Raw genomic sequence first — 22573 nt, 5'->3', positions numbered from 1 at the left:
AACCGAGTACCCCAGTTCTCTTATCTATCCAGCAGAGGAGCTCTGCACAAGTTCAAAGACCCTTCGAAGATAATGGAAGACAATAGTTGTCAAATCCTCACCAACGGTGATCAGTGATACTGAGAGTAGATTGTCCGCTTCATTTCCCAACGAAATGCCAATCGAAAGCGGAAGTGATGCGAACCTACTTGGATGTGACAACTAACTGAAAGAAGAGTCAATGAGCAGATGTTGTGGAGGAAGGACCCAAAACTTCAGAAGTTTGCGAGGCGATGCTCGTTAAAGCTCCAACAAGCATCCACCCAGTTCAAGCAGCATGTGGAAATTTTGAGAAACTGGCGCAGTAAGAATGGACTTTTCCTTCATTTGGTGGCTCCGCAGGAATCAACGAGGATCAATACAACTCAGCTAACCCCACACCAGAGTCAGAGTCATTGGCGTTTTGAAGCAGCATGGCGGATCAAAGGTTCGACTACTCAGAAACAGCAGCAGAGAGCAGCTGGGAGCCAGGAGGCGCATTGCAGCTGGAGCGGAAGATTGAAGACTCAACAAAGGCGAAGAGTTGCAGTGTTCACAAAGGCTTCGACGAGGACGTCGAAGGGATAAGTGGGGGAGAATGTAACGGACAAACTTCTAAACAAGATGTTGGATGTAATGCTTATGTCTGTCCGTTGTCTTTTGGCATGTTCATGCCTTGTACAGAATGTAAAGGGGCGGCCGAAGGCTTAATAGTCCCATTTTAGTTGGGTTGGTGGCCTCTTTAGGCTTGTAAATAAAGGTTGTGTCATGTGGACACGTTCGAGAGCTTTTCGGTCTGTAATGGACCATTTTACCCTTTGTTGTGCAACTATTCAGAGCTTGTAAAGTCTGTTTGTAATTTGCATTGTCTATGAAGTGTTTTTCGGACATGTTTGCTTGTGGATCCCGATTGAGGCGTTCTCTTTAACCCGTTCTCTCTTTTGTTTGGTCTTAAGGGACAATGGGAGGCTTCGGGGAGGCTGACCTTTGCGGACGGACGCGCGAGGGTGCCGCACGCCTTAGGCAAAACCAGCTAAGGTCGTGACAGCTAGGACCCTGAAAACCAGGGATGAGACACTTTTAGGCTCCAAGTTTGAATCCACTTGAGGCCTATAAATACCCCTTTTATCCTTAGTTAACAAACATATGAATTGAGAGCAAAAAGAAATAAAAACGCTATTGTAACATTGTGAAAACTCATCTCAAGCTCTGAGTGTTAGTCTTGTTTAAGAGAGGAGTGAAGGGGGTTATAAAGGTTCTCTTTTGGACCTGTCAAAAGGAGAATCGAGTTGTAAGGGTGGTTGATCTTCGCCCATTGAAGGAAGATCGTTAGTGGATGCCAATGGCCTCGACGAAAGGGGAATCGGCGGAGTGGATGTAGGTCACGACGACGGAACCACTATCAATCAGTTTGTATTTCTGTTTTGCTATTTACCTTTATTGCAATCTACTTTACATTGCAAACTGATTTCTTACTCTCACTATGCTCTCATACGCTTTCAAGTTAATATTTTCTAAGATCGGTTTTAATCAAAATGAAAATTTGAACCGACATTATTTTTATCCGCTACACTAATTCACACCCCCCCCTCTTAGTGTCGACTCGTTCCTAATAAGAATCAAGTAGCATCATTGATTCGATTCTAGATACATAAAATGCATTGATAGGTTTGTTGAAATTAGGTGTTGGACCATGAATTGATTTGATTTATATAGTTATAATAAATTTTTTAAGCCAATTGTTTAGTTTTTGCAGTGGGCACAAAGTGAAAAATTACTTACCAAGATGAAGATTGTTAGGGTTAGTAGGCATTTTAGAATATCTAATTATATTAAACTATTTTAGGAATTATTAGTGAATTATTATCTTATGGCTTAGCGAATTATTATCTTTATAATAATTCACTCGACTCATCGATTACAGAAGTACTAGGCCACTACGCCATAGTCCATATACGATATAGGAGAATCCAATCCACTGGATATATCTATCCTCAATTACTATGTATATATAGTCTTTCATCTATCTGATACCCCAAAGACTGTATACCGAGTATGGTGCTATCAAACTCATATGGTTTCTACTCGAGTCTCGCTCTAATCATATTCTCTCGGAGAACTCTTTCTCTCTCAATCTAAATGCCCTTGTCCAAAGATTTGTTTAAGCAAGAACACATGAGATATTTCTTCCATGACACCAAGAGTAGATGATCCTCTATCGACACTCAATAGCCCTTATAAGGTTGACTGTCACTCCCGATGATTGGCTATGGTAGATCTAGAACTTCTAAACCTATAAGTTCGGTATCAAAGAGTGGAGTACTCATATAGGACATCTATAGTGTCTCAAGTCTAAGGACCAGGCAAACCACTAGGATAACGGAATCGTTGTTTGACAATGAGGTATAATTAACCATCCAACATTCTGTGAGTGGATCAATCAGTAAACTCATTCTCCAATGAGTACCTATATTGTAGCCCTAGTGTCTCCACATAAGCAACTTTGAGACTATCTGCCTCTATCATATGGACGGGTACATAGCACACTAGTCTGTTCGGTTATCTTGATTTCCCTTTAGAGTACCCTATGACCAGGATTATTTAGAATCTGTGTTTAATGACGAATCGGTCTCATTATTATGATCTCATTACGATCCAATTTCTATTGCACAGATCCATAGACTTCATAATATATATTCATAGAACAAGCAATATAAAGTGATAAAATATCAAATAATATAATAAACAAAAAAAGTGTGTGTCATGTCACACATACCATCACTCATATAATTGGCTTGTTGGGCACCTATGACTAGCAATCTCCCACTTGACCTAAAGCCAATCACTAATGTGTATGATCCTCAACAAACCCTTGTGATGCTTAAAGAAAATATGAGACAATGACTTTATCAATGGATCTACGATGTTATTTTCGGATGGAACTCTTTCCACTACTACATCTCCTCAGGCCACAATATCTCGAATCAAGTAGAATCTCCTTGTTTAGACTTTTGATGAGACCTGGGTTCCTTGAGTAATCACCCCGTTATTATAGCAATATAAAATAATTGGCTCCTTATTACCCGGCCCGACTCATCAAAATATAAGGATATTTTTTAGATAAATATGTCACATCTATATTGATAACTCGACTAATATACTACATAAAACTCTGCAAACATATATCAAATGCCCCAAAAAATCAATAAAAATGTTAATCTTCTATAGTAATTAAATAAATAATTATTTCATAGTCATAAACTTTCAACTGTGATAAAAGGACATTAACTCGCCATATTATCCATCAAAGTCTTCACAAACTATATTCAATACGATTTTACGTGCCAACCACCACTCTAAATCTTTTTTTAATATCTATAATGATCTTCAGAGTATATTATTCATTTACAAGAATTTATTCTTTAATTTCTTCAGTTATAAAATTCAAGAGGGATGATCTCAATTTCCTCTAAGCATATTTCATTGGTGCTCAGTGATGAAATTTATAATTCTACATGTATTACTGCCATGAGCAACTATAATTTATCTATAATGGTCAACCTTACATCATGGTTTAATCTCGTAAATTCTACAAATAATGATGTTAATTTTAAAATTGCTCCTTATAACATATTCTTGCTGAATATTTTTAAACTCTGAAATATCCTTAAACACCTACAAAACAAGGAATTATGTGTCAAATATCATAAATAAATCATTATAACATTATAATGTCAACAAATTCTACATTTGACAAATTGTTACCTATCTAACGTATAGCTGCTCATTGATGACGAGTTCATCTTTATCTAGATAGGGAGCTAAAGCATTAAGGTTGAAGTAATCCTCAACTTGTTATTGATTGCTCAGTTCATTCATTTTCAAATATCTTATAACTATCTTCATTATCATCTATTTCAAAGATCTCATTCAAATCAAACTTACAAGTTTGAGATTGTGTAAAAGAAAATCTTTCAATTTTCTCTTATAACTCATGACTACTTTCCAAAACAAAGTGTGATGTTTGAACTTGTGTAGAGATAGACCCTTCAACTTAGTATCGAATGATTATGTCCCAAAAGTACTTTTGATTCTAATATCGACAAAGGTTGTGTTTCATTCAAAGTATCTATCTCATCTAGAACGCTAAATGTTTCGTTCGGAAGAAAATCATCCTTATTAAAAGTTATAAATTTGAGGTCGTAAAGAAGAAGATACTTCAATTTGCTGTTATAACTCATGTTTGAACTTGTGTAGAGATATTTCCTTCAACTTGATCAGTATCGAATGATTAATTTCTAAAAGTACTTTTAATTCTAATATCCTTTATTGAAATTATCCATCTTATCTAGAATATCAAATGTTTCATTCAGAAGAGAATCATCCCTGTCAAAAGTAGTCTTATTGTCATATATATAAATAACATTCAAAATTAATAATACCAAATTATTATGAACGAAATAAAGATATATTTATTTAATACTATGCATTTTTGTTGTTGCAACGAATGAGTGGACAATGCACTGAACAATTAGTTGATACTGTCGACACTTCATAAATACATTCAAAGTTTTAACAACACTACGAAGGCTTCACTGATATAGTGGTCGGTCATGTAGCCTCACAACTATTCCACATTTCGCCTTGCAGCCTTACACATGATGTATGAAGACTTCAACCGTAGCCAAGCCATGATCGCAAACAAGCCTTCCTCATCCAACATTATAGAAGATGTACCAACTTTTCACTAGCCAAACCTTTCACCTACAAAAGATGCACCACTAAAAAGCTAAATGGACCGATGAACAAGGCTACGCATCGCTGATCACCAAGGCTTCACAAGACTTTATCGATGAACAAGGCTAATCACCATTGCAAGGAGGACATTGGTGATGGCGATAAGCGGGGACATTAGCGATGACAAGGCTAGGGTATCGTATTGCACTGTTGGGGTTCATTATTAATCACTGATGCTCCAAAGGTCATGAGTGGGGTCTTCCCTATTCCATTCCTCACTCAATTGATTAGGTAATGCAGGATAATTTAAAAAAGAAAAATCAAGGGACAATCTGGAGCTCAAATGAGTCAAATTGAGTATCAAATCTAGCTCAAAAATCAATCTATCTAGCTCAAAAATTGAGTATCAAATGAGTCAATTAGGGTTTAGTTGAACCGATTTGGTTTGATTCATCTTTAAAAAAATCAATCTAGCTCAAAAAAACTGAGTCGAGGAATAATCGTCATCTTTTCTTGATTTAAATAAGGGTATTTTGGTTAAGTTTAAAAAAGGGGTGCCTTTGATAAAAATCAATTATCGGGGAACCAATTGATAAAAGCCTAAAACTAGAGGTTTTTTCCAATAAATTATTTATTTTAATTTATCTCCTAGTACTTCACTTTTCTCAATCAAAACAGAATATAATTATGGGAAGGAAGAGAGAAACTGAAAAATCAAGGGAGAAATTAAGAGATCAATAATCAGATATAAAATTCAACATGGTTTAAAAATCTTGCCTATGTCCACGAAGAAAATCAAATTATTTATCATGTAAAATTAATTATGAGACTCTTTGGTTATATCTACTCAAACACAATCTTTTATATATCCTCTTAAGTAAACCTCGAAGAATTTATACCTTTCTTCCGCCTCTCTAGAAATCCTATAGAGCGTCCTCTCTAGACACATTAGAGAGGGACCTAGTAACATCTAGAGCAGCCAACACGCTTTGTTGCCAAGGTGATAGATAGCTAGGATGATGTGTACCTGATAATATGTGTACCTTCGCTTCGATCTGTATCAGTGAAAATGTGCAACCTACAAATAGGAAAGGAAGATAAGGCTGGTAACGTATCTGCTTATATCTTTCTCCAACACTCAAATCAGGATATGACATCCGAGAAGAGGACCATTTCTCATGAGTGTGTGTATATATATATATATATATGTATATATATATTTTTCCTAATGGGGTTGAACTTTTTGACTTGTGAGAGAGGAATCGCATCGTCAGATATCAACCAGATGGAATTAAACGGAGGAGGAAGGCCAGTGGTAGTACTTGCAGGAATCGCGCCCGCCTGTCTGTCTTCTTCATGTATACATTAAAGATTTGCGAAAGCAGGGACAGCACACGAGAACAGCATGTCACAGCAACATTTTTATCCATCATCATTCGGGGGCAACTCCCTGCTTTGGCTCCCCAAGTTACGCTGGGCGGTCCGCCATGCGGGTAATGGTGATGAAGACCTAATAATGCCTACCTTTACTTAGCATAGTTAACTAAGATGCCTGAAAAGCCGGCTGAGACATGCAAGTGCTGTCCGTATATTAATATTGTTGTAATGGCCACGGAGCCAGCAGCATGCATCAACTCGTGGCCTCCAGGAAGAAGAACTGCAGTTAAATAGAACGGAGAAAAGAAGGAACATCCACTAAACATATTTACGTGGAACACTTGGGACTTACCAGAAGAATTAAATAAAATAAAGATGAAGTTGCTCGAACCAAATCCATCACAGAACCAGTTTTTGAGTGGAGCGGAGGAAAGTTGAGGATTAATAGCTGTAAAAAAATAAATAGCTAATAGGATTCTCCCTTCCACCATATCCCACAACTGCGTCATCCATCATCCGCTGACGACAACTATTCTTCCCTTACTGATTAACTTAAGCTCTAATCCATGTGTACTCAGTTAAGAGCGCTGCGGAGGAGTCTTGAGACAGGGCCGGAGTGGGATCGGCGCCCACGGAGCTGGGAACGGCCGATGATGGATGAACTGATGGTGCTGCGACATCGGATGTGGCGTGTTGGTCTCGGGCGTGGGGGTGGAGGCGGTGGTGGTGGTGGCGGCGTTGGAAACGCGCTCGCAGGAAGGGCACATGGTGAGGGTGGTGGGCGGAGTCATTTGCATGTAGAGCCGAGGCGACACCTTCAGAGCTCTCAGCTCTTGCACTTCCTTCTGCAGCCTCCTGTTCTCTTCTGTGAGGGTCTCGCAGCACCTTTTGAGGAATTCGCAGTCCACCTCTGTCTGCTTCAACCTTGTCCTGAAATTAACATCCACATTAAGCATCGCGTGAGCCAATCAGTGGCAAGAACCAGAATAAAACACGCAGAAGAACTTTGTCCGGTCGACTACCTTGCTCTACGGTTTTGGAACCACACTTCCACTTGTCTTGGCCTCAGGTTGAGCCGCTTGGCCAACGCCAGCTTTTGCTTCTGTCGCACAAGATAAGCATGGAGAGTTTATAGGAACAATTTTCACACCTATACGAACACCCTGATGTCGTACAACTCGAAGAGGATGGGGGGGAGGAAGAGGATAGAAGCGGCTTACGGGGTTCAGGGTGTTGTGTTCTTTGAAGCTCTCTTCGAGAATGGCGGCCTGGTCCTTGGAGAGACGGAGCTTCTTGCGGGAGCCCTCGCCGTCCTCCTCGTCGCTGATCCCGCGCGAGCAGTCCCGGTCGGTGTCGTGCTCGTCGACGCCCAGGTGGTGGCCCCGCTCCGCCCGCTTGCCGCTCGCGCTGGAGAGCGTGCTGTTGGGTGACGACGCCCCAGCGTCCTCCTCGCTGTCCCTCTCTGCGGCATCCGGCGGCTCCTGATTCACGTCGATTCCTCGGTGAAGGGGCCGCGGCCGTGGGTCCGCTGCTGCCCCACACACGTCCAACACCCGTCTGATCTCTGCCACCACGAAACGTAGCCAACATATTGGATAAGAAACTCATACTAGTGCAATCATTTTCCTAAGCTAAATAGAAAAACAAACATGGAGAACAAAAAAGAATAGCTATATTTACCTGAGTGGACAAGGAGATCACGCCACTGGGTCTTCTGATGGCAAGGAAGAGGTGGTGACGGGGAGGAAGCAGAAGACGAGGAAGGAATCATGAGGTTGAGCTGCAGAGGCAAGTGATTATTGGGGGGGGAGGAGGAGGAGGAGCTCAGGCTGAGGCTCAGCCCTAAATCATCATCCTTTCCCATCTTCATATTTGACCACTTCTCTTTCTTCTTTCTTGCTTGCTATGGCTATGGCTTTAATACGCCCCGTCACTTTTTCTCTCCTTTCCTTGGGGTCGAAAGAAGGTAGTAACTAAAGCAGAGCAGTTGGAAGAAAGATGGACAGGAGAAGAATGGAAGTAATGGAGGTCGGAAATGCTATCAACAGCTCACTGGTAGGAGGGTATTATATAGTTGGTGTCTTCCTGTTGGTTTCGATCAGTACGTGTGTTTGTGAGAGGCACTTTTTATCTCCCTCCTCCTCCTCCTCCTCTTCCTCCTCGTTGGCTTTCTTTGATGTTAACCTTGGTTAAGCTCACCTCGATCATGGTTTGCTTGCTCCTCTCCGCGAGAAACCCGTGGCTCGGTCCGGCCAACCTTGGACCGGTGGCTTCTGGTACTTTGACCATTGACTTATCGGTTATTTTCAGCATCTTTCTTTCTTCCTTTCTCATCTTTACAGCAGTAACATGTTGGCCCTGCCTGTGCAGAAAAATGTGGGCTCTACGGCGTACCATGTTTTAAGCCTCTACGGTAGAGTCAGAGAATCGAATTCTACGAACACGACAATCCCTGCAAATGATATCATGATAGAGTCAAAAACATGTTCGAAATGCATACGAGGTTGAGCGACTTATGTTAATCCTATCGATGTCATAAGTTTCACGCAGGATGGAAACCTTCTTAGAAGAATAAAATTGGCTATGTATGTATAAATCATCAAATATGTATAGCAGACAGTGGATACTAAGATAGCCAAGGGGAGTCCACATCTGCCATCTCTGCCATACGATTGGTGATTTTTGTCAGGACGGAGGAGGGCCAGGGAAGGGCATCATGATGAGCATCCACAGTACCAGTATATGTCTATCGGTGCCTTGGAGCCGTGCAATTATTACAGCTGCTGGTGTTGATACGAGATGCGATCCTCACGAACACCGAGGCCCCACCACTCAGTGGCCATTTGAGCACGACTCTCCTCTCCCCTCATCATTATGTCCCTTCACTTCACGGCAACGCCCCAATCACGACTGGTACGCTCCCAAATCATCACATCATCATTAGCTTCCATCACACAGTAAATTATTTAGATCAAGCGATCTCATATTGATCGTTCTTACGATTAATACGAGTCAGCTAAGTGAAAAAGAACAAAAAAAACAATTGACTCCAGCTAGTTTGATGATTGTGTCTGTTTCTGAGCCGAGGGTTTGAATATCCTTGTTATTCCACAATGTGACAGCGAGGAGACGATCGTATGATCCATACCATGGACGGACGGACGGACGGACAGGACAGCGTAAACTGCGGCACGTTGAGTTGCGTCGGCGGTCCATTTGAGCCGAGGCGTGCCAGGTGGGACGACGCGGGTGGGGTTTGATTTCACGTGGGAGGAAAGGGGAGGGAAGCTCCCCATCACGCGGGCGAGCATCTCCTTGCCTGGGCACGTGCGAACATGCCGACGACACCGCCGGCCTGTTCGCAGCCACGCGTGCCATCGGGTCTCCCCATGCCCCGACACCCACACCGCGCAATCATTTGCAGCCACAGCCCCTCCGATTCTAAACCCCTCTCTCTCTGATCCTTTTCCCGCATTAATAATCTATCACGCCCTCTCTCTCTCTCTCTCTCTCTCTCGCTATTCTCCCATAGCACGCACGTATCCAGTGCCCTGCAAATTTCTTTTTCATTCGAGAAAGAAAAAAATAAAAAAAGGTTAAGAAGATAAAATATGAAGTTGAACGTAGAATCTGCATATTCTATTTAATTGCGTGCCAAGAATCACGAAGCATGCGGTGGTGATGACAATTTTGCCTCCACGAGAAGTAAGCATCTGAGTGGGGTACAAATGACAGTATGAGTAGCCATCAGCACCGAGTGGTGGGTGGGCGCGCAGAGGAGGAATAGTGGGACCCAGTCCATTTGGTCTTTTCTTTCTTCCCCTTCCTCCCCGAAACTTGTGGATTTAAACCCGGCATGATGTCGGGCATCGATGATCGAGTGTCCCCGTCCACGGCTGCCTGCTAGCTGTCCCACGTGTCTCTCCCATCTCAACCACCACTACTAAGCCCCCCCGTATCACATCACATTGGCCAAGGAAATAAAAGTGAAAGCAAGCGAGAGGGCTGCCTCCCAATCACGTGAATCACACGTGCCTCGGCAGCCCCTACCTACGAATCCCGTCGCTTATGTCCACGGCGCGTTGCTGATTTCTAGACTCCCACGAGTGCGATTAAGTGCTGGCCCGTGCAGGCATGTGGCGCGGACGTGGCTTGCCGAGGGAACCGGCGGGACGACAGCGAGGTGCACGTACGGCCAAATCCCTCACGTGCACGTTCGGTCAAACCACCGTCCCCCCATCGAAAGGAGTACCGTATCCTTGTTCTTCCCATCGTAGGAGTTGCTTCGCGTCGAAGGACTCTTGACAGCCGTCCGATGATCCATCGAACATATCGTAGTCATCGGAAGCACCTGGGGATGCGAACCGCACTTGCGGAGGGGCATCAGCTGTCCCCATGTGCACGGCCCCTTTCACATCCAACAGGAATCCAAAGCAGACAGCAAAACTCCTAGTGTACCCAAGTAAACAATGTTATGAAGCGTGATCGGGATATAATAGTATATATCGTTGAAACAAATAGTTGAGAATGATTTGAAGCCCATGACCGGTGCTGTTGAAAAGATAGATCGGCAATTTAATTTAAACCAATTTTAAATTTACGTGGTTCAATCAATTGACTTTGACCTACATCCATAGACGAAATAAGAATAAATTATTACTATAAAAGAGATAATTATAAATATCTTAGGAAGATATTCATAGGTCATAAAACACCTGAAAATACTAAACAAGAAAAATGGAAACTATAAGTTCAAACTATTTAATTGAGCGTGGACTTAAATCCAAAGTAATCACTTAGGTTTTTCTTATAGTGCCACTTGCGGTACCTCTGACTTCAAAGTCCAAACCCTTATTTATAGTTCCAATATAACAAGCCTGATTTTTTTGATGTAGGACTATGAAACTTGTCAAACTAACATATCTCACCGTTAAATCACTTTTGACTCTAATTTGAAACCGATATATTTCCTTTCCCTTTTTTTTCTCTTTACTCTCGCTCAAAATATGACTTGTAATTATAATGCAATCCACAAAATGCTATTATACGGTCATTGTTCAAAGCTACGCCAATCTGTCGTCCCTTACCGAGCATTATCATATAAGCAACGGTGCTATCATTTTCAATCATCTTCCCAGTAATTAACTTGCTGCTATAGATGATGAATTTATGATTCCGATTAAGATTCGCCAAGACCACTTTCGTACGACTGACGTGATGAATTGGATTGGTAACCAGCGATTGAATTCTTTTGTACATTTTTTCTTTTTGTTTGACAAAGATAAATGTAAAGATTAGATTCAATCCTAGGACCATAATCTAACAAGATCTTTAGCAACTAGCTATTGTTGAATCTCAGATTTTGATGATAAAATCAATTGATGGGTTAATTGATCTAATCCACATTATTGAGTTAAGTGTGCATGATTAACTACGATAACCAGAAAACACAAAGCAAGAATACCGGAGTCAAGTTCGATGGACGTTTAAGAGTCCGAAGAATCGTCGGAGATGCTGCTGGAACCAACCGAGAAGAAATCGGGAACCTGTCAGAATTTTCGGAAGTTCGCCGAAGAGTTCGTCGGAGGTTCACGGAGATCACCGAGAAGGCTCGGTTACTCATTAAAGTCATCACAAGTTCGGGAGCTTGCTGGGGGTCCGTCGGAAGAAGTTCGTCGGAAAGCTCGCTGGAACAAGACTCGACGTTCGCGGTTGAAAATTTGCTTAGGATGTGTTTTATTATGTAGTTCACTTGTAATTAGGATTATGATTAAGAGATAATCCTATATCCTAATTAGGGGCCAATTGGGCCCAAAATTAGACTTGGTTTGGGCTAAATTTGAAGCCCAACCAGTGAACCGAAGGGTTTGGCGGTGGCACCGCCAGTCCACTGTCAGTGTCAGAAACTGACAAGCGGTGGCACTGCCACTGATAGGCGGTGGCACCGCCAGCATCGAGAACCAAAGAAGATTCAAATTTTGGAGCTCAAATTTGAATCCTCTTGAGGCCTATAAATACCCCTCAAATCTCAACTGAGATTATAACTTTTTGAGAAGCAATTGATTGAGAGAAAGGTCTTAGAAAAGTCTTTGCTAGTCTTGTTTTTAATTTGCTAGTGTTCACCTTCTTCTTTCTTGCTGAAAATCTGTAAGAGAGTGAACCCTTGTAAAAAGTTGTAAGAGGGGTATTTACCCTTCCCCTTCAAGAGATTTGCAAGTGGAAGGTGGGAGCCTCATCGAAGAGGGGCCTCGCAAGTGGATGTAGGTCATTTGACCGAACCACTGTAAAATCGGCGTGATCTCTGGTTTGCATTTACTTATTGTCATTTACATTACTGCAAACCATTTGCACTTTAATGCTCTACTTCTTTGTCTCCGTCTTACTTATCCCTTCAAGTTAAAACGCAATCGAAACGGTTTCAAACGAAAACGTTACTTTTATCGTACGAAGTTTCCGAAAGTGTTTAAATCGTCAAAAGTTTATCGCACTTTACCACTGCACTAATTCACCCCCCCCCCCTCTTAGTGCCGCTCCGATCCTAACAATTGGTATCAGAGCTAGGCTCACTCTCATATTTGGTTTGATACCCAAGAGAGATGGCTTACTCCGGCATACATGAGGGTCATTCTATCACACGTCCACCCTTGTTTAATGGGTCGGATTATACTTATTGGAAGACTCGTATGAGGATCTTCCTCATTTCTATGGATTTCGAGCTTTAGACTATTGTTGAAAATGGATTTCAAAAATCTTCTCTTCCGATGAACGAATGGAATGAATCGGAGAAGAAGGTTTTTGCTTTAAATGCAAAGGCTATGAATGCCTTGTTTTGTGCACTAGACAAAAATGAATTTAATCGTGTTTCAATTTGTGATTCGGCTTTTGATATTTGGAGAACTCTTGAGGTCACTCATGAAGGCACTAGCCGAGTGAAAGAGTCCAAAATCAACATCCTTGTGCACTCTTATGAACTTTTCCGAATGAAACCAAGTGAGTCCATCGGAGACATGTACACCCGATTTACATATGTCATCAATGGACTCAAAGCTCTTGGTAAAGATTTTACTAACTTTGAACTAGTAATTAAAATCTTAAGATCCCTCCCTAAAAGTTGGGATCCAAAAGTTACGGCTATTCAAGAGGCTAAAGACCTTAAAACATTCCCTCTTGAAGAACTAATTGGGTCTCTAATAACCTACGAAATGACATGTCAAGCTCATGACGAGCTCGAGAACCCCCTTCCAAAGAACAGGAAGGATATGACACTCAAATCACAAGAAGACCACTTGAAAGGAACATCAAGTGATGAGGACAGTGACAATGACATTACACTTTTGACTCAAAAATTTAAAATATATTTAAGAAAGAATAAATTTAAAAATAATATAAAAAATAAATTCGAACAAAAGAAGGACCAAGTGATTTGCTATGAATGCAAAAAATCGGGATACTACAAGAACGATTGTCCTCAAGCCAAAAAGAGAACATCAAAGAAGAAGGCACTCAAGGCAACGTGGGATGATTCAAGCGCGTCCGAAGAAGAGGAGTCCAATACCGAGCAAGTTGCTCATTACGCCCTAATGGCCATCGGAGAAGAGGTAACAAATTTAATTGATGCAGATTTACCTTATCATGAATTATTAAATGCTTTCCATGAGTTATTTGATGAATGTAAGACAATTAATAGAAAATATGAATTGCTAAAAAAGGAGCATGATAGTCTCACTTGTGATATCGATAAATTAAAAACTGAATATCATGATAGTTTAGCTCCATGTATAAAATGCCATGATCTAAAATCTCTCCAAAAGGAGAACTTGCTACTTAAGGACACCTTGAAGAAATTCGAGGTTGGTAGCAAATCTTTGAACATGATCCTTACAAATAAGGGTCACGTTCCTAAAAGAAGTGGAATCGGATTTGTGAGAAGTCCTCACCAAAATCCAACCACCTTCATTAAAGGCCTCGTCTTACATGTTCGGCACCAAAGCAATTGCAACTTTTGTTGCAAATATGGACATAAAACTTATAAATGTCCATTCAAGAAAATTAGTCCGAACAAACTAATTTGGGTTCCTAAAGGAACCATGATCAATTCTATGCATTATGATGAACAAGTTTTTAAGGCACCCAAAAGAAAATGGGTACCTAAAAATAATCCCTTCTTATAGAAACATACACCATCACAAGCTAGGAGCAAGAGATGGTATCTAGATAGTGGATGCTCAAGACATATGACTGGAGATCCATCTCATTTCTCTATGCTTACTAGCAAAGAAGAAGGGTACGTCACCTTCGGAGACAACAACCAAGGCAAAATCATTAGCAAGGGAACCATAGGTAACAAATTAAAATTTTCTATTGATGATGTCTTACTAGTTGATGGATCGAAACATAATCTCTTGAGTGTTAGTCAATTATACGATAAAGGTTATATCGTTAGATTTGAATCAAATGTGTGTATTATTGAAAAACCAAACCATAACATAACTATGATTGCATTAAAACAAAATAATGTCTACACCATCAACCTTGATGACCTAAGTAATGAAATGTGCTTCTCCGCTTTAAATGATGATGCTTGGCTTTGGCATAGGAGACTAGGCCATGCAAGCATGAAACTAATATCTAAGATCTCATCTAGAGAATTAGTGCGAGGAATTCCAAATATAAAGTTTATTAAGGACAAAGTATGCAATGCATGTCAACTAGGTAAACAAATAAAAACTAGTTTCAAACCAAAAACTCAAATTAGTACCACTAGACCATTACAATTAATTCATTTGGACTTATTTAGACCAATTGACACGACAAGTTTAAGAGGAAGCAAATATGCGTTTGTAATTGTGGATGACTATACTAGATACACTTGGACCTATTTCTTAGCTCACAAAAGTGATTGCTTCAAGTATTTCTCTAAATTTTGTAAACTCACTCAAAACGAAAAAGGATTCATGATTTCATCAATTCGGAGTGATCATGGTGGCGAATTTCAAAACCGTGACTTTCAAAATTTTTGTGAAGTTAATGGATACAATCACAACTTCTCCACTCCAAGGAATCCCTAACAAAATGGAGTAGTTGAAAGAAAAAATAGAAACCTACAAGAAATGGCAAGAACTATATTAAATGAACATAGTTTACCTAAGTATTTTTGGGCCGAAGCCGTAAATACGGCTTGCTACATCATGAATCGAGTCCTAATAAGATCATCCTTATCAAAAACTCCCTATGAATTATGGAATAACAAAAAATCAAATATTTCCTATTTTAAAGTTTTCGGTTGTAAATGCTTTATTTTGAATGAAAGGGATGCCTTAGGAAAATTTCATGCTAAATCCGATGAAGGCATCTTTCTTCGTTACTCTTCCGTTTCTAAGGCTTTTCGGGTTTTTAACAAAAGAACCTTAGTAATAGAAGAGTCTATTCATGTAGTTTTCAATGAAATTTCTAATTTAAAGAAAAATGATTTTGATGATGATCTTGGTTTTGATAATTTGAATTTAAATGAATCCCCTCCTCAAAATAGCAACTTGGATGCACCTTCTTCCGAAATTTCCTTACCCAAGGAATGAAAGTATATAGATGCTCATCCAAAGGAGCTAATTATAGGAGATACATCAAAAGGGGTTCAAACTCATTCTTCTTTCAAGAATTTTTGTGCTAACGCCGCCTTCCTTTATCAAATCGAACCTAAATGCATTGACGAGGCCATAAAAGATGATTTTTGGGTTATTGCAATGCAAGAGGAATTGAATCAATTTGAGAGGAATAAGGTATGGAAGCTTGTTCCTAGACCTAGTGACCATTTAGTCATTGGTACTAAATGGGTCTTTAGAAACAAGCAAGACGAAAATGGTATCGTGGTTAGAAACAAGGCTAGATTAGTGACCAAAGGTTTCAACTAAGAAGAAGGTATCAATTACGAAGAAACCTTCGCTCCCGTGGCTCGATTAGAAGCCATAAGGATGCTCCTTGCCTATACTAGTAGTAATAATTTTAAACTATTTCAAATGGATGTCAAAAGTGCTTTCTTGAATGGTTTTATTTCCGAAGAAGTATATGTCCAACAACCTCCCGGATTTGAAAATTCTCTTCTTCCTAACCATGTATTCAAATTGACTAAGGCTCTCTATGGCTTGAAACAAGCTCCTAGAGCTTGGTATGAAAGGCTTAGTTCCTTTCTTATTTTAAATAATTTTAACAAAGGCAAGGTTGATACTATATTGTTTATCAAATATTTTAAAAATAATTTTCTTATTGTGCAAATTTATGTTGACGATATTATTTTTAGCTCTTCGGATGAATAACTATGTGAATCATTTGCCAAATGTATGAGTCATGAATTTGAAATGAGTTTAATGGGTGAATTAACTTTCTTTTTGGGATTACAAATCAAACAACTTAGTGATGGTATATTTCTTAACCAATCTAAATATATATTAGAATTGTTCAAACGATTTAACATGGATAATTCAAAAGCAATAAACACCCCTATGAGTACTTCGACTAAGTTAGATATGGATGAAAATAGTGAAAATTTCGATCAAAAAATATATAGGGGTATGATAGGTAGTTTACTCTACCTCACCGCGACAAGACCGGATATTATGTTTAGTGTAGGACTTTGCGCTAGGTTTCAATCAAATCCTAAATTATCTCATCTTAAAAGTGTTAAAAGAATATTTAGGTATTTTAAAGAAACTCCAAATTTAGGATTGTGGTATCCAAAATCTAAAAAATTCGATTTAATAGCTTATGCAGATGCCGATTTTGGCGGATGCAGGATAGATAGAAAAAGTACATCCGGAACATGCCAATTTTTAGGACATGCACTTGTTTCTTGGACTTCCAAGAAATAAAATTCAGTTGCACTATCTACGGCGGAAGCTAAATACATTGCTGCAAGTGCATGCTGTGCACAAGTTATTTGGATGAAAAATACATTAGAAGACTATGGAATTCACTTTAAAAACATTCCCATAAAATGTGATAATACTAGTGTCATATGTCTTACTAAAAATCCAATTCAGCACTCTAGAACTAAGCACATCGACGTTAGGCATCATTTCATACGCGATCATGTCCTTAACAATGATGTTGTTCTAGAATTCATTGACACAAAGCATCAATTAGCAGATATATTTACAAAAGCTTTGAATGAAGACCAATTTGAATTCATTAGAAGGGAACTAGGCATGTTAAATTGTCCCTGAAAATAAGCTTGTTTGAATATATTTTTCGAAAAATGTCTCATCCTTTTCCGTTCTTCTATGGATTTGACTTCATCATTCTCCCTCGATTCAAGATGATATACTAAAGTACAACTCATTATCTTAACCTATCATGAGTCAAACACCTCAAAAAAAAAAAAAAAAAAAAGCCGCAGCACACCAGCGGTGGCACCGCCAGAACCGACGGTAGCACCGCCTGAGCGCTCGGGCGCTAGGCGGTGGCACCGCTCGGTTTGGCGGTGGCACCGCCCAAGACACCCTATAAATCCCAAATGGTTAGGGCCAGCGGTGACACCGCCCCCAACCCATGGAAGCCTTGCTCCAACTCTCCCAAACTCTCTCAATCCCTCATTTTAACCTCTACAAACCTTGGAGAGGGATTCTTGGTGGTCCAAGCTCTCCATCATCCAAGAAACACTTCATAAGGTAAAATCTTCCCTTCCCTTTCTTCTTGTTTTACCTACTCATTACAATTTCATATTTCTTTTATCATCTTGTCTAGAAAATGGTTCCTAAGAGATCAAAAGGGAAAAGGATTGAAGGAGATTCATATGACCACGATCTTTTTAGATCCAAAGAAGAAGCCCTTAGGTTTCCAAAATTTGAAACAAGATATATCCATAAGGGTAAACACGTTGATCTCGATGAACTAGGAGACTTAGAACCCATTAGGTGGTTTGCTCTTCTAGAGGCCCTACCTCTCTTACAAATAGATGAACCAATTTATCCTAGGTTAGTTAGGCTCTTTTATGCAAACCTATGGGTAGATAACGATAGCCTAAGTACTTACATTTTAGGAACACAAATTAGGATTTCTGATAATTCTATTTTTGAATTAATTGGAATCAATGAAAAAGATAGGAGCTGCTATTTTAGAGGAAAATGGGATGTTAATATAATAGGAGCAACTTACACCGAAGCTGTCGAAACCATTTTTGCAAACTCGGACATTGGAATAATACCTAAGAGTTGCGAACACTTACTACCTTTTAACTCTAAGATTCTTCATCATATCATGACAAGCATACTGTTCCCTAAGCAATATCATCTTGATGAAATGAGTCTAATAGAGATAAGCACTATGTATTGGATTATGACCGGTCAACATAACTGTTTTGGATACTCAATACGGCAACACAAGCAGGATATTACAGCTAAAGATATTATGTTGCCATATGGGGGGTTAATCACTAGATTTCTTCGTGCCTATGACATTTGCATCCCACCCGATGAAGAAACAATTCAAAGTTATAGATATAACATCATCAATAAAAATCTACTAAAGAGACTTAGGTGCACATTTAACAATGGAATATGGGTAAGGCAACCTAGAAGGACAGATCCTATTCCTCCATCAGTAGAACAACCAGAAACACCAATTTTTAGGGGAAATGAATCTCCTCCTCCTAGTCCCTTTGGTGCAGCATATTCAGCTCCTGTTTCATCCTCTAAAGGACTCATTATGGCAGAACTGTTTCAGATCACATTCCAACAAGACCAACTCAAATCGCAGCAAGAACAAATTCAACTCCAGCAAATTGAAATTTTGAAGGAACTACGACAACTAAATCAAAAAATAGATGTTATGTATCAGCACTATGCATTACCTCCTAAGGATTGATGTATCTTTTTATTCTGTTCTGTTTACTCTTAATATCAAGTTCGAAGCTGGTCATCTTTTGAACGAAAACTGGACCTTCTTTTTACATGTAATTTTAAAATTCTGGATATATACTTTTGGATGAATGCTGATTTTTCCTTTAAGATGAACTCTGTGTAAATATTTTAGCATACTTAATTTTGGATGATGAATTTTTGTATGATCAGTGTTGAATTCCTGATATTATAATCACAAGTTATATGCTTTAAGTCTCATTCCCTTTTTTGTTGATGACAAAGGGGGAGAAGTGATGACTAAATGATGACTTATACCATTTCAATAGCATAACTTAAAGAAAATGACTTATGCGCATCGTTAACATGACTTATATGAATTACAAAAGCTTGAGTGATATGAATGTCTTATATGCCTTGCAAAATCTTTGAGAATATTGCAAAATTGATTGATCATATTGAAAGCATGCCTTACATTTATATCATGAAATTCATGTTGAAAATCTTTATCTCCTGCCATAGTAAAAATTCTCTTATCATTCGACTTGAAAATGATTTTCATCGAAGTTTTGTATTTACTATTGTTTAATGAGAATAACGATAAGTTCTACGGTTAGAATTTATCGGTTTATGCTTGAATTCAATGGATGAAATTCAAGTGTTTTCATCTTCTCATAATATGTCATATAGATAGGGGGAGTTATGTTTAACTCCATCATCAATTGATTGTCATCATCAAAAAGGGGGAGATCGTTGAATCTCGGATTTTGATGATAAAATCAATTGATGGGTTAATTGATCTAATCCACATTATTGAGTTAAGTGTGCAGGATTAACTACGATAATCAGAAAACACAAAGCAAGAATACCGGAGTCAAGTTCGATGGATGTTTAAGAGTCCGAAGAATCGTCAGAGATGCTGCTGGAACCAACCGAGAAGAAATCGGGAACCTGTCGGAATTTTCGGAAGTTCGCCGAAGAGTTCGTCGGAGGTTCACGGAGATCACCGAGAAGGCTCGGCTACTCGTTAAAGTCATCACAAGTTCAGGAGCTTGCTGGGAGTCCGTCGGAAGAAGTTTGTCGGAAAGCTCGCTAGAACAAGACTTGACGTTCGCGGTTGAAAACTTGCTTAGGATGTGTTTTATTATGTAGTTCACTTGTAATTAGGATTAGGATTAAGAGATAATCCTATATCCTGGTTAGGGGCCAACTGGGCCCAAAATTAGACTTGGTTTGGGCTAAATTTGAAGCCCAACCAGTGAACCGAAGGGTCTGGCGATGGCACCGCCAGACTGGGCGGTTGCACTGCCCAGCACCCGAGAGCTGGGCGGTAGCACCGCCTAGGCTAGGCGGTGGCACCGCCAGTCCACTATCAGTGTCAGAAACTGACAGGCGGTGGCACCGCCAACATCGGGAACCAAAGAAGATTCAAATTTTGGAGCTCAAATTTGAATCCTCTTGAGGCCTATAAATACCCATCAAATCTCAGCTGAGATTACAACTTTTTGAGAAGCAATTGATTGAGAGAAAGGTCTTAGAAAAGTCTTTGTTAGTCTTGTTTTCAATTTGCTAGTGTTCACCTTCTTCTTTCTTGCTGAAAATCTGTAAGAGAGTGAACCCTTGTAAAAAGTTGTAAGAGGGGTATTTACCCTTCCCCTTCAAGAGATTTGCTAGTGGAAGGTGGGAACCTCATCGAAGAGGGGCCTCGCAAGTGGATGTAGGTCATTTGACCGAACCACTGTAAAATCGGCGTGATCTCTGGTTTGCATTCACTTATTGTCATTTACATTACTGCAAACCATTTGCACTTTAATGCTCTACTTCTTTGTCTCCGTCTTACTTATCCCTTCAAGTTAAAACACAATCGAAACGGTTTCAAACGAAAACATTACTTTTATCATACGAAGTTTCCGAAAGTGTTTAAATCGTCAAAAGTTTATCGTACTTTACCGCTGCACTAATTCACCCCCCCCCCTCTTAGTGCCGCTCCGATCCTAACAGCTATCACCTTCAAACTCATAAATATTTAGACTCGATGTTGCTAAAAAATATTAGATAAACAATCACTTGTGTATTCGTCGTTGAGGAAAGCTAAAAAATCATCCATGAATCACTTAGTAGAAGAAGCCTTGCACCCTTTAGAGCTTAGATATTATTATATTATCTTATTCTTTTCACTTAAAAACATACAGTTGTTATCCTACTTCAACTTGAGGCCAAATATGTCTTTTGCATTGCCATGAAAAAAAATCCACCTTTTTAGTAACGACGATGAAATAGTTCTACCATCAAACCTTACTTGTCTACTTTCTAGTCGATTTGCCATCGAACCTAAAACTATCATATATGATTCTTTGTGAAGCAATATATAATTGCAAACACCTACGGTGGACATAATTGCCTAATATCTTATTGGATTGGCTTCTTAATATCGTTGACTCTTTAATGATCTAAGCTTCCAGCACCGATTGATAAGTCACTACACAATCCTCGTATAAAGAATAGCAACAAGTCGAATAGCCTTACCCATATCATCATACCCTGAATACTATCTATCATCGCACCAAGCCGCTAGGATGCTTCTTGACCTTCCGCCTGCTACATAAACTGTTCCAAAGGCAACTTCTAATGTAGCAAACAACCCTTGTATGCATACTACTAGTAAGCAGTCGAAGAAGTCCCATTTTCTACACAACCAAGCAGATAGATGTATTGAAAAGTGTTAATCATCGTAACCTGAATACTATCATTGCGCAGATTCACCAAGACGCCTCTCGACCTTAAGGCCGCTATATAAATTGTTCCGTTACAGCCCTTTCCAAGTCTCTTTAAAAAATTTTATGGGTTTTAAGCAGTGTTTTGGACTGTGTGGGCGCTCCTGCAGTCCCATGAGAGGATGATCATCAAGAAACAAAACAGCTGTTAAGCAATCCTTTAGGCATACTGTCAGATTGACTTCCATCCATATCAATAAGATCAACAAGATTCATCATCTTTTTCTTAGTATTGTGTTTAATAGCAGTAAGAGTTAATAATACTTCATACTCTTTCCACCACATTTTCTCTATCATCCTGGCATCATTAGAGGGAGGAAAGGTAACCAACCCTCCCCTACTTCAGTATCATTGGCAGCCAAATGGGATGTCACGACAACTTATTATCTACCAGAGTCATTATCTACCCTTTTGCCTACCCTGCCAATCACCGAAAAGTTAAAAAGGGTTTGGTCTGATATCAGCCATTTCTCCCTCTGGTGGTTGCAGAATGGGTCGGACAAGGAAGCAGACCAAACGACGACGGGGTTAAAGAGAGGGAGACCTTTTTTTTAATCAACAGGTAATAGTAATAGGGATTAGAAGCAGTTTGAGGAGGATAGTTTCAAATGGAGGCCACCGTAGTAAATGTAACGCAATTTATTATCTCCATCGGCTGTTACTTTCAAATGTTTGTTATACGTATTGGAGAATGTTTAATCTAGCATAGTTTTTAAAACCGATCAAACTGATCCATATCAACTGGTATTTATCAATCAATCTAATCAACAGTTGCAGATCTACCGATTTTCAGTTGATTTGGTTAGAAATTATTTCTTT

At 39.6% G+C, this 22573-nt stretch overlaps 1 protein-coding gene across 1 annotated transcript; it reads right to left on the bottom strand.

The window, feature by feature from the left end:
* Positions 1-6480: 6480 nt before the first annotated feature.
* On the bottom strand, positions 6481-8280 carry LOC103973526 (homeobox-leucine zipper protein HAT4). Its single transcript, XM_009388113.3, has 4 exons — positions 7813-8280; positions 7353-7696; positions 7155-7234; positions 6481-7062 (listed from the first exon to the last, which is right to left on the bottom strand). The coding sequence occupies exons 1-4, from the start codon at positions 8000-8002 to the stop codon at positions 6711-6713; spliced, it is 966 nt and encodes a 321-aa protein (XP_009386388.2). The 5' UTR covers positions 8003-8280; the 3' UTR covers positions 6481-6710.
* Between the last annotated feature and the right edge of the window lie 14293 nt (positions 8281-22573).

This window comes from Musa acuminata, chromosome BXJ3-9 (genome assembly GCF_036884655.1).
Source record: "Musa acuminata AAA Group cultivar baxijiao chromosome BXJ3-9, Cavendish_Baxijiao_AAA, whole genome shotgun sequence".
NCBI lineage: Eukaryota > Viridiplantae > Streptophyta > Magnoliopsida > Zingiberales > Musaceae > Musa > Musa acuminata.
This window is presented reverse-complemented; position numbering and strand designations above follow the sequence as displayed.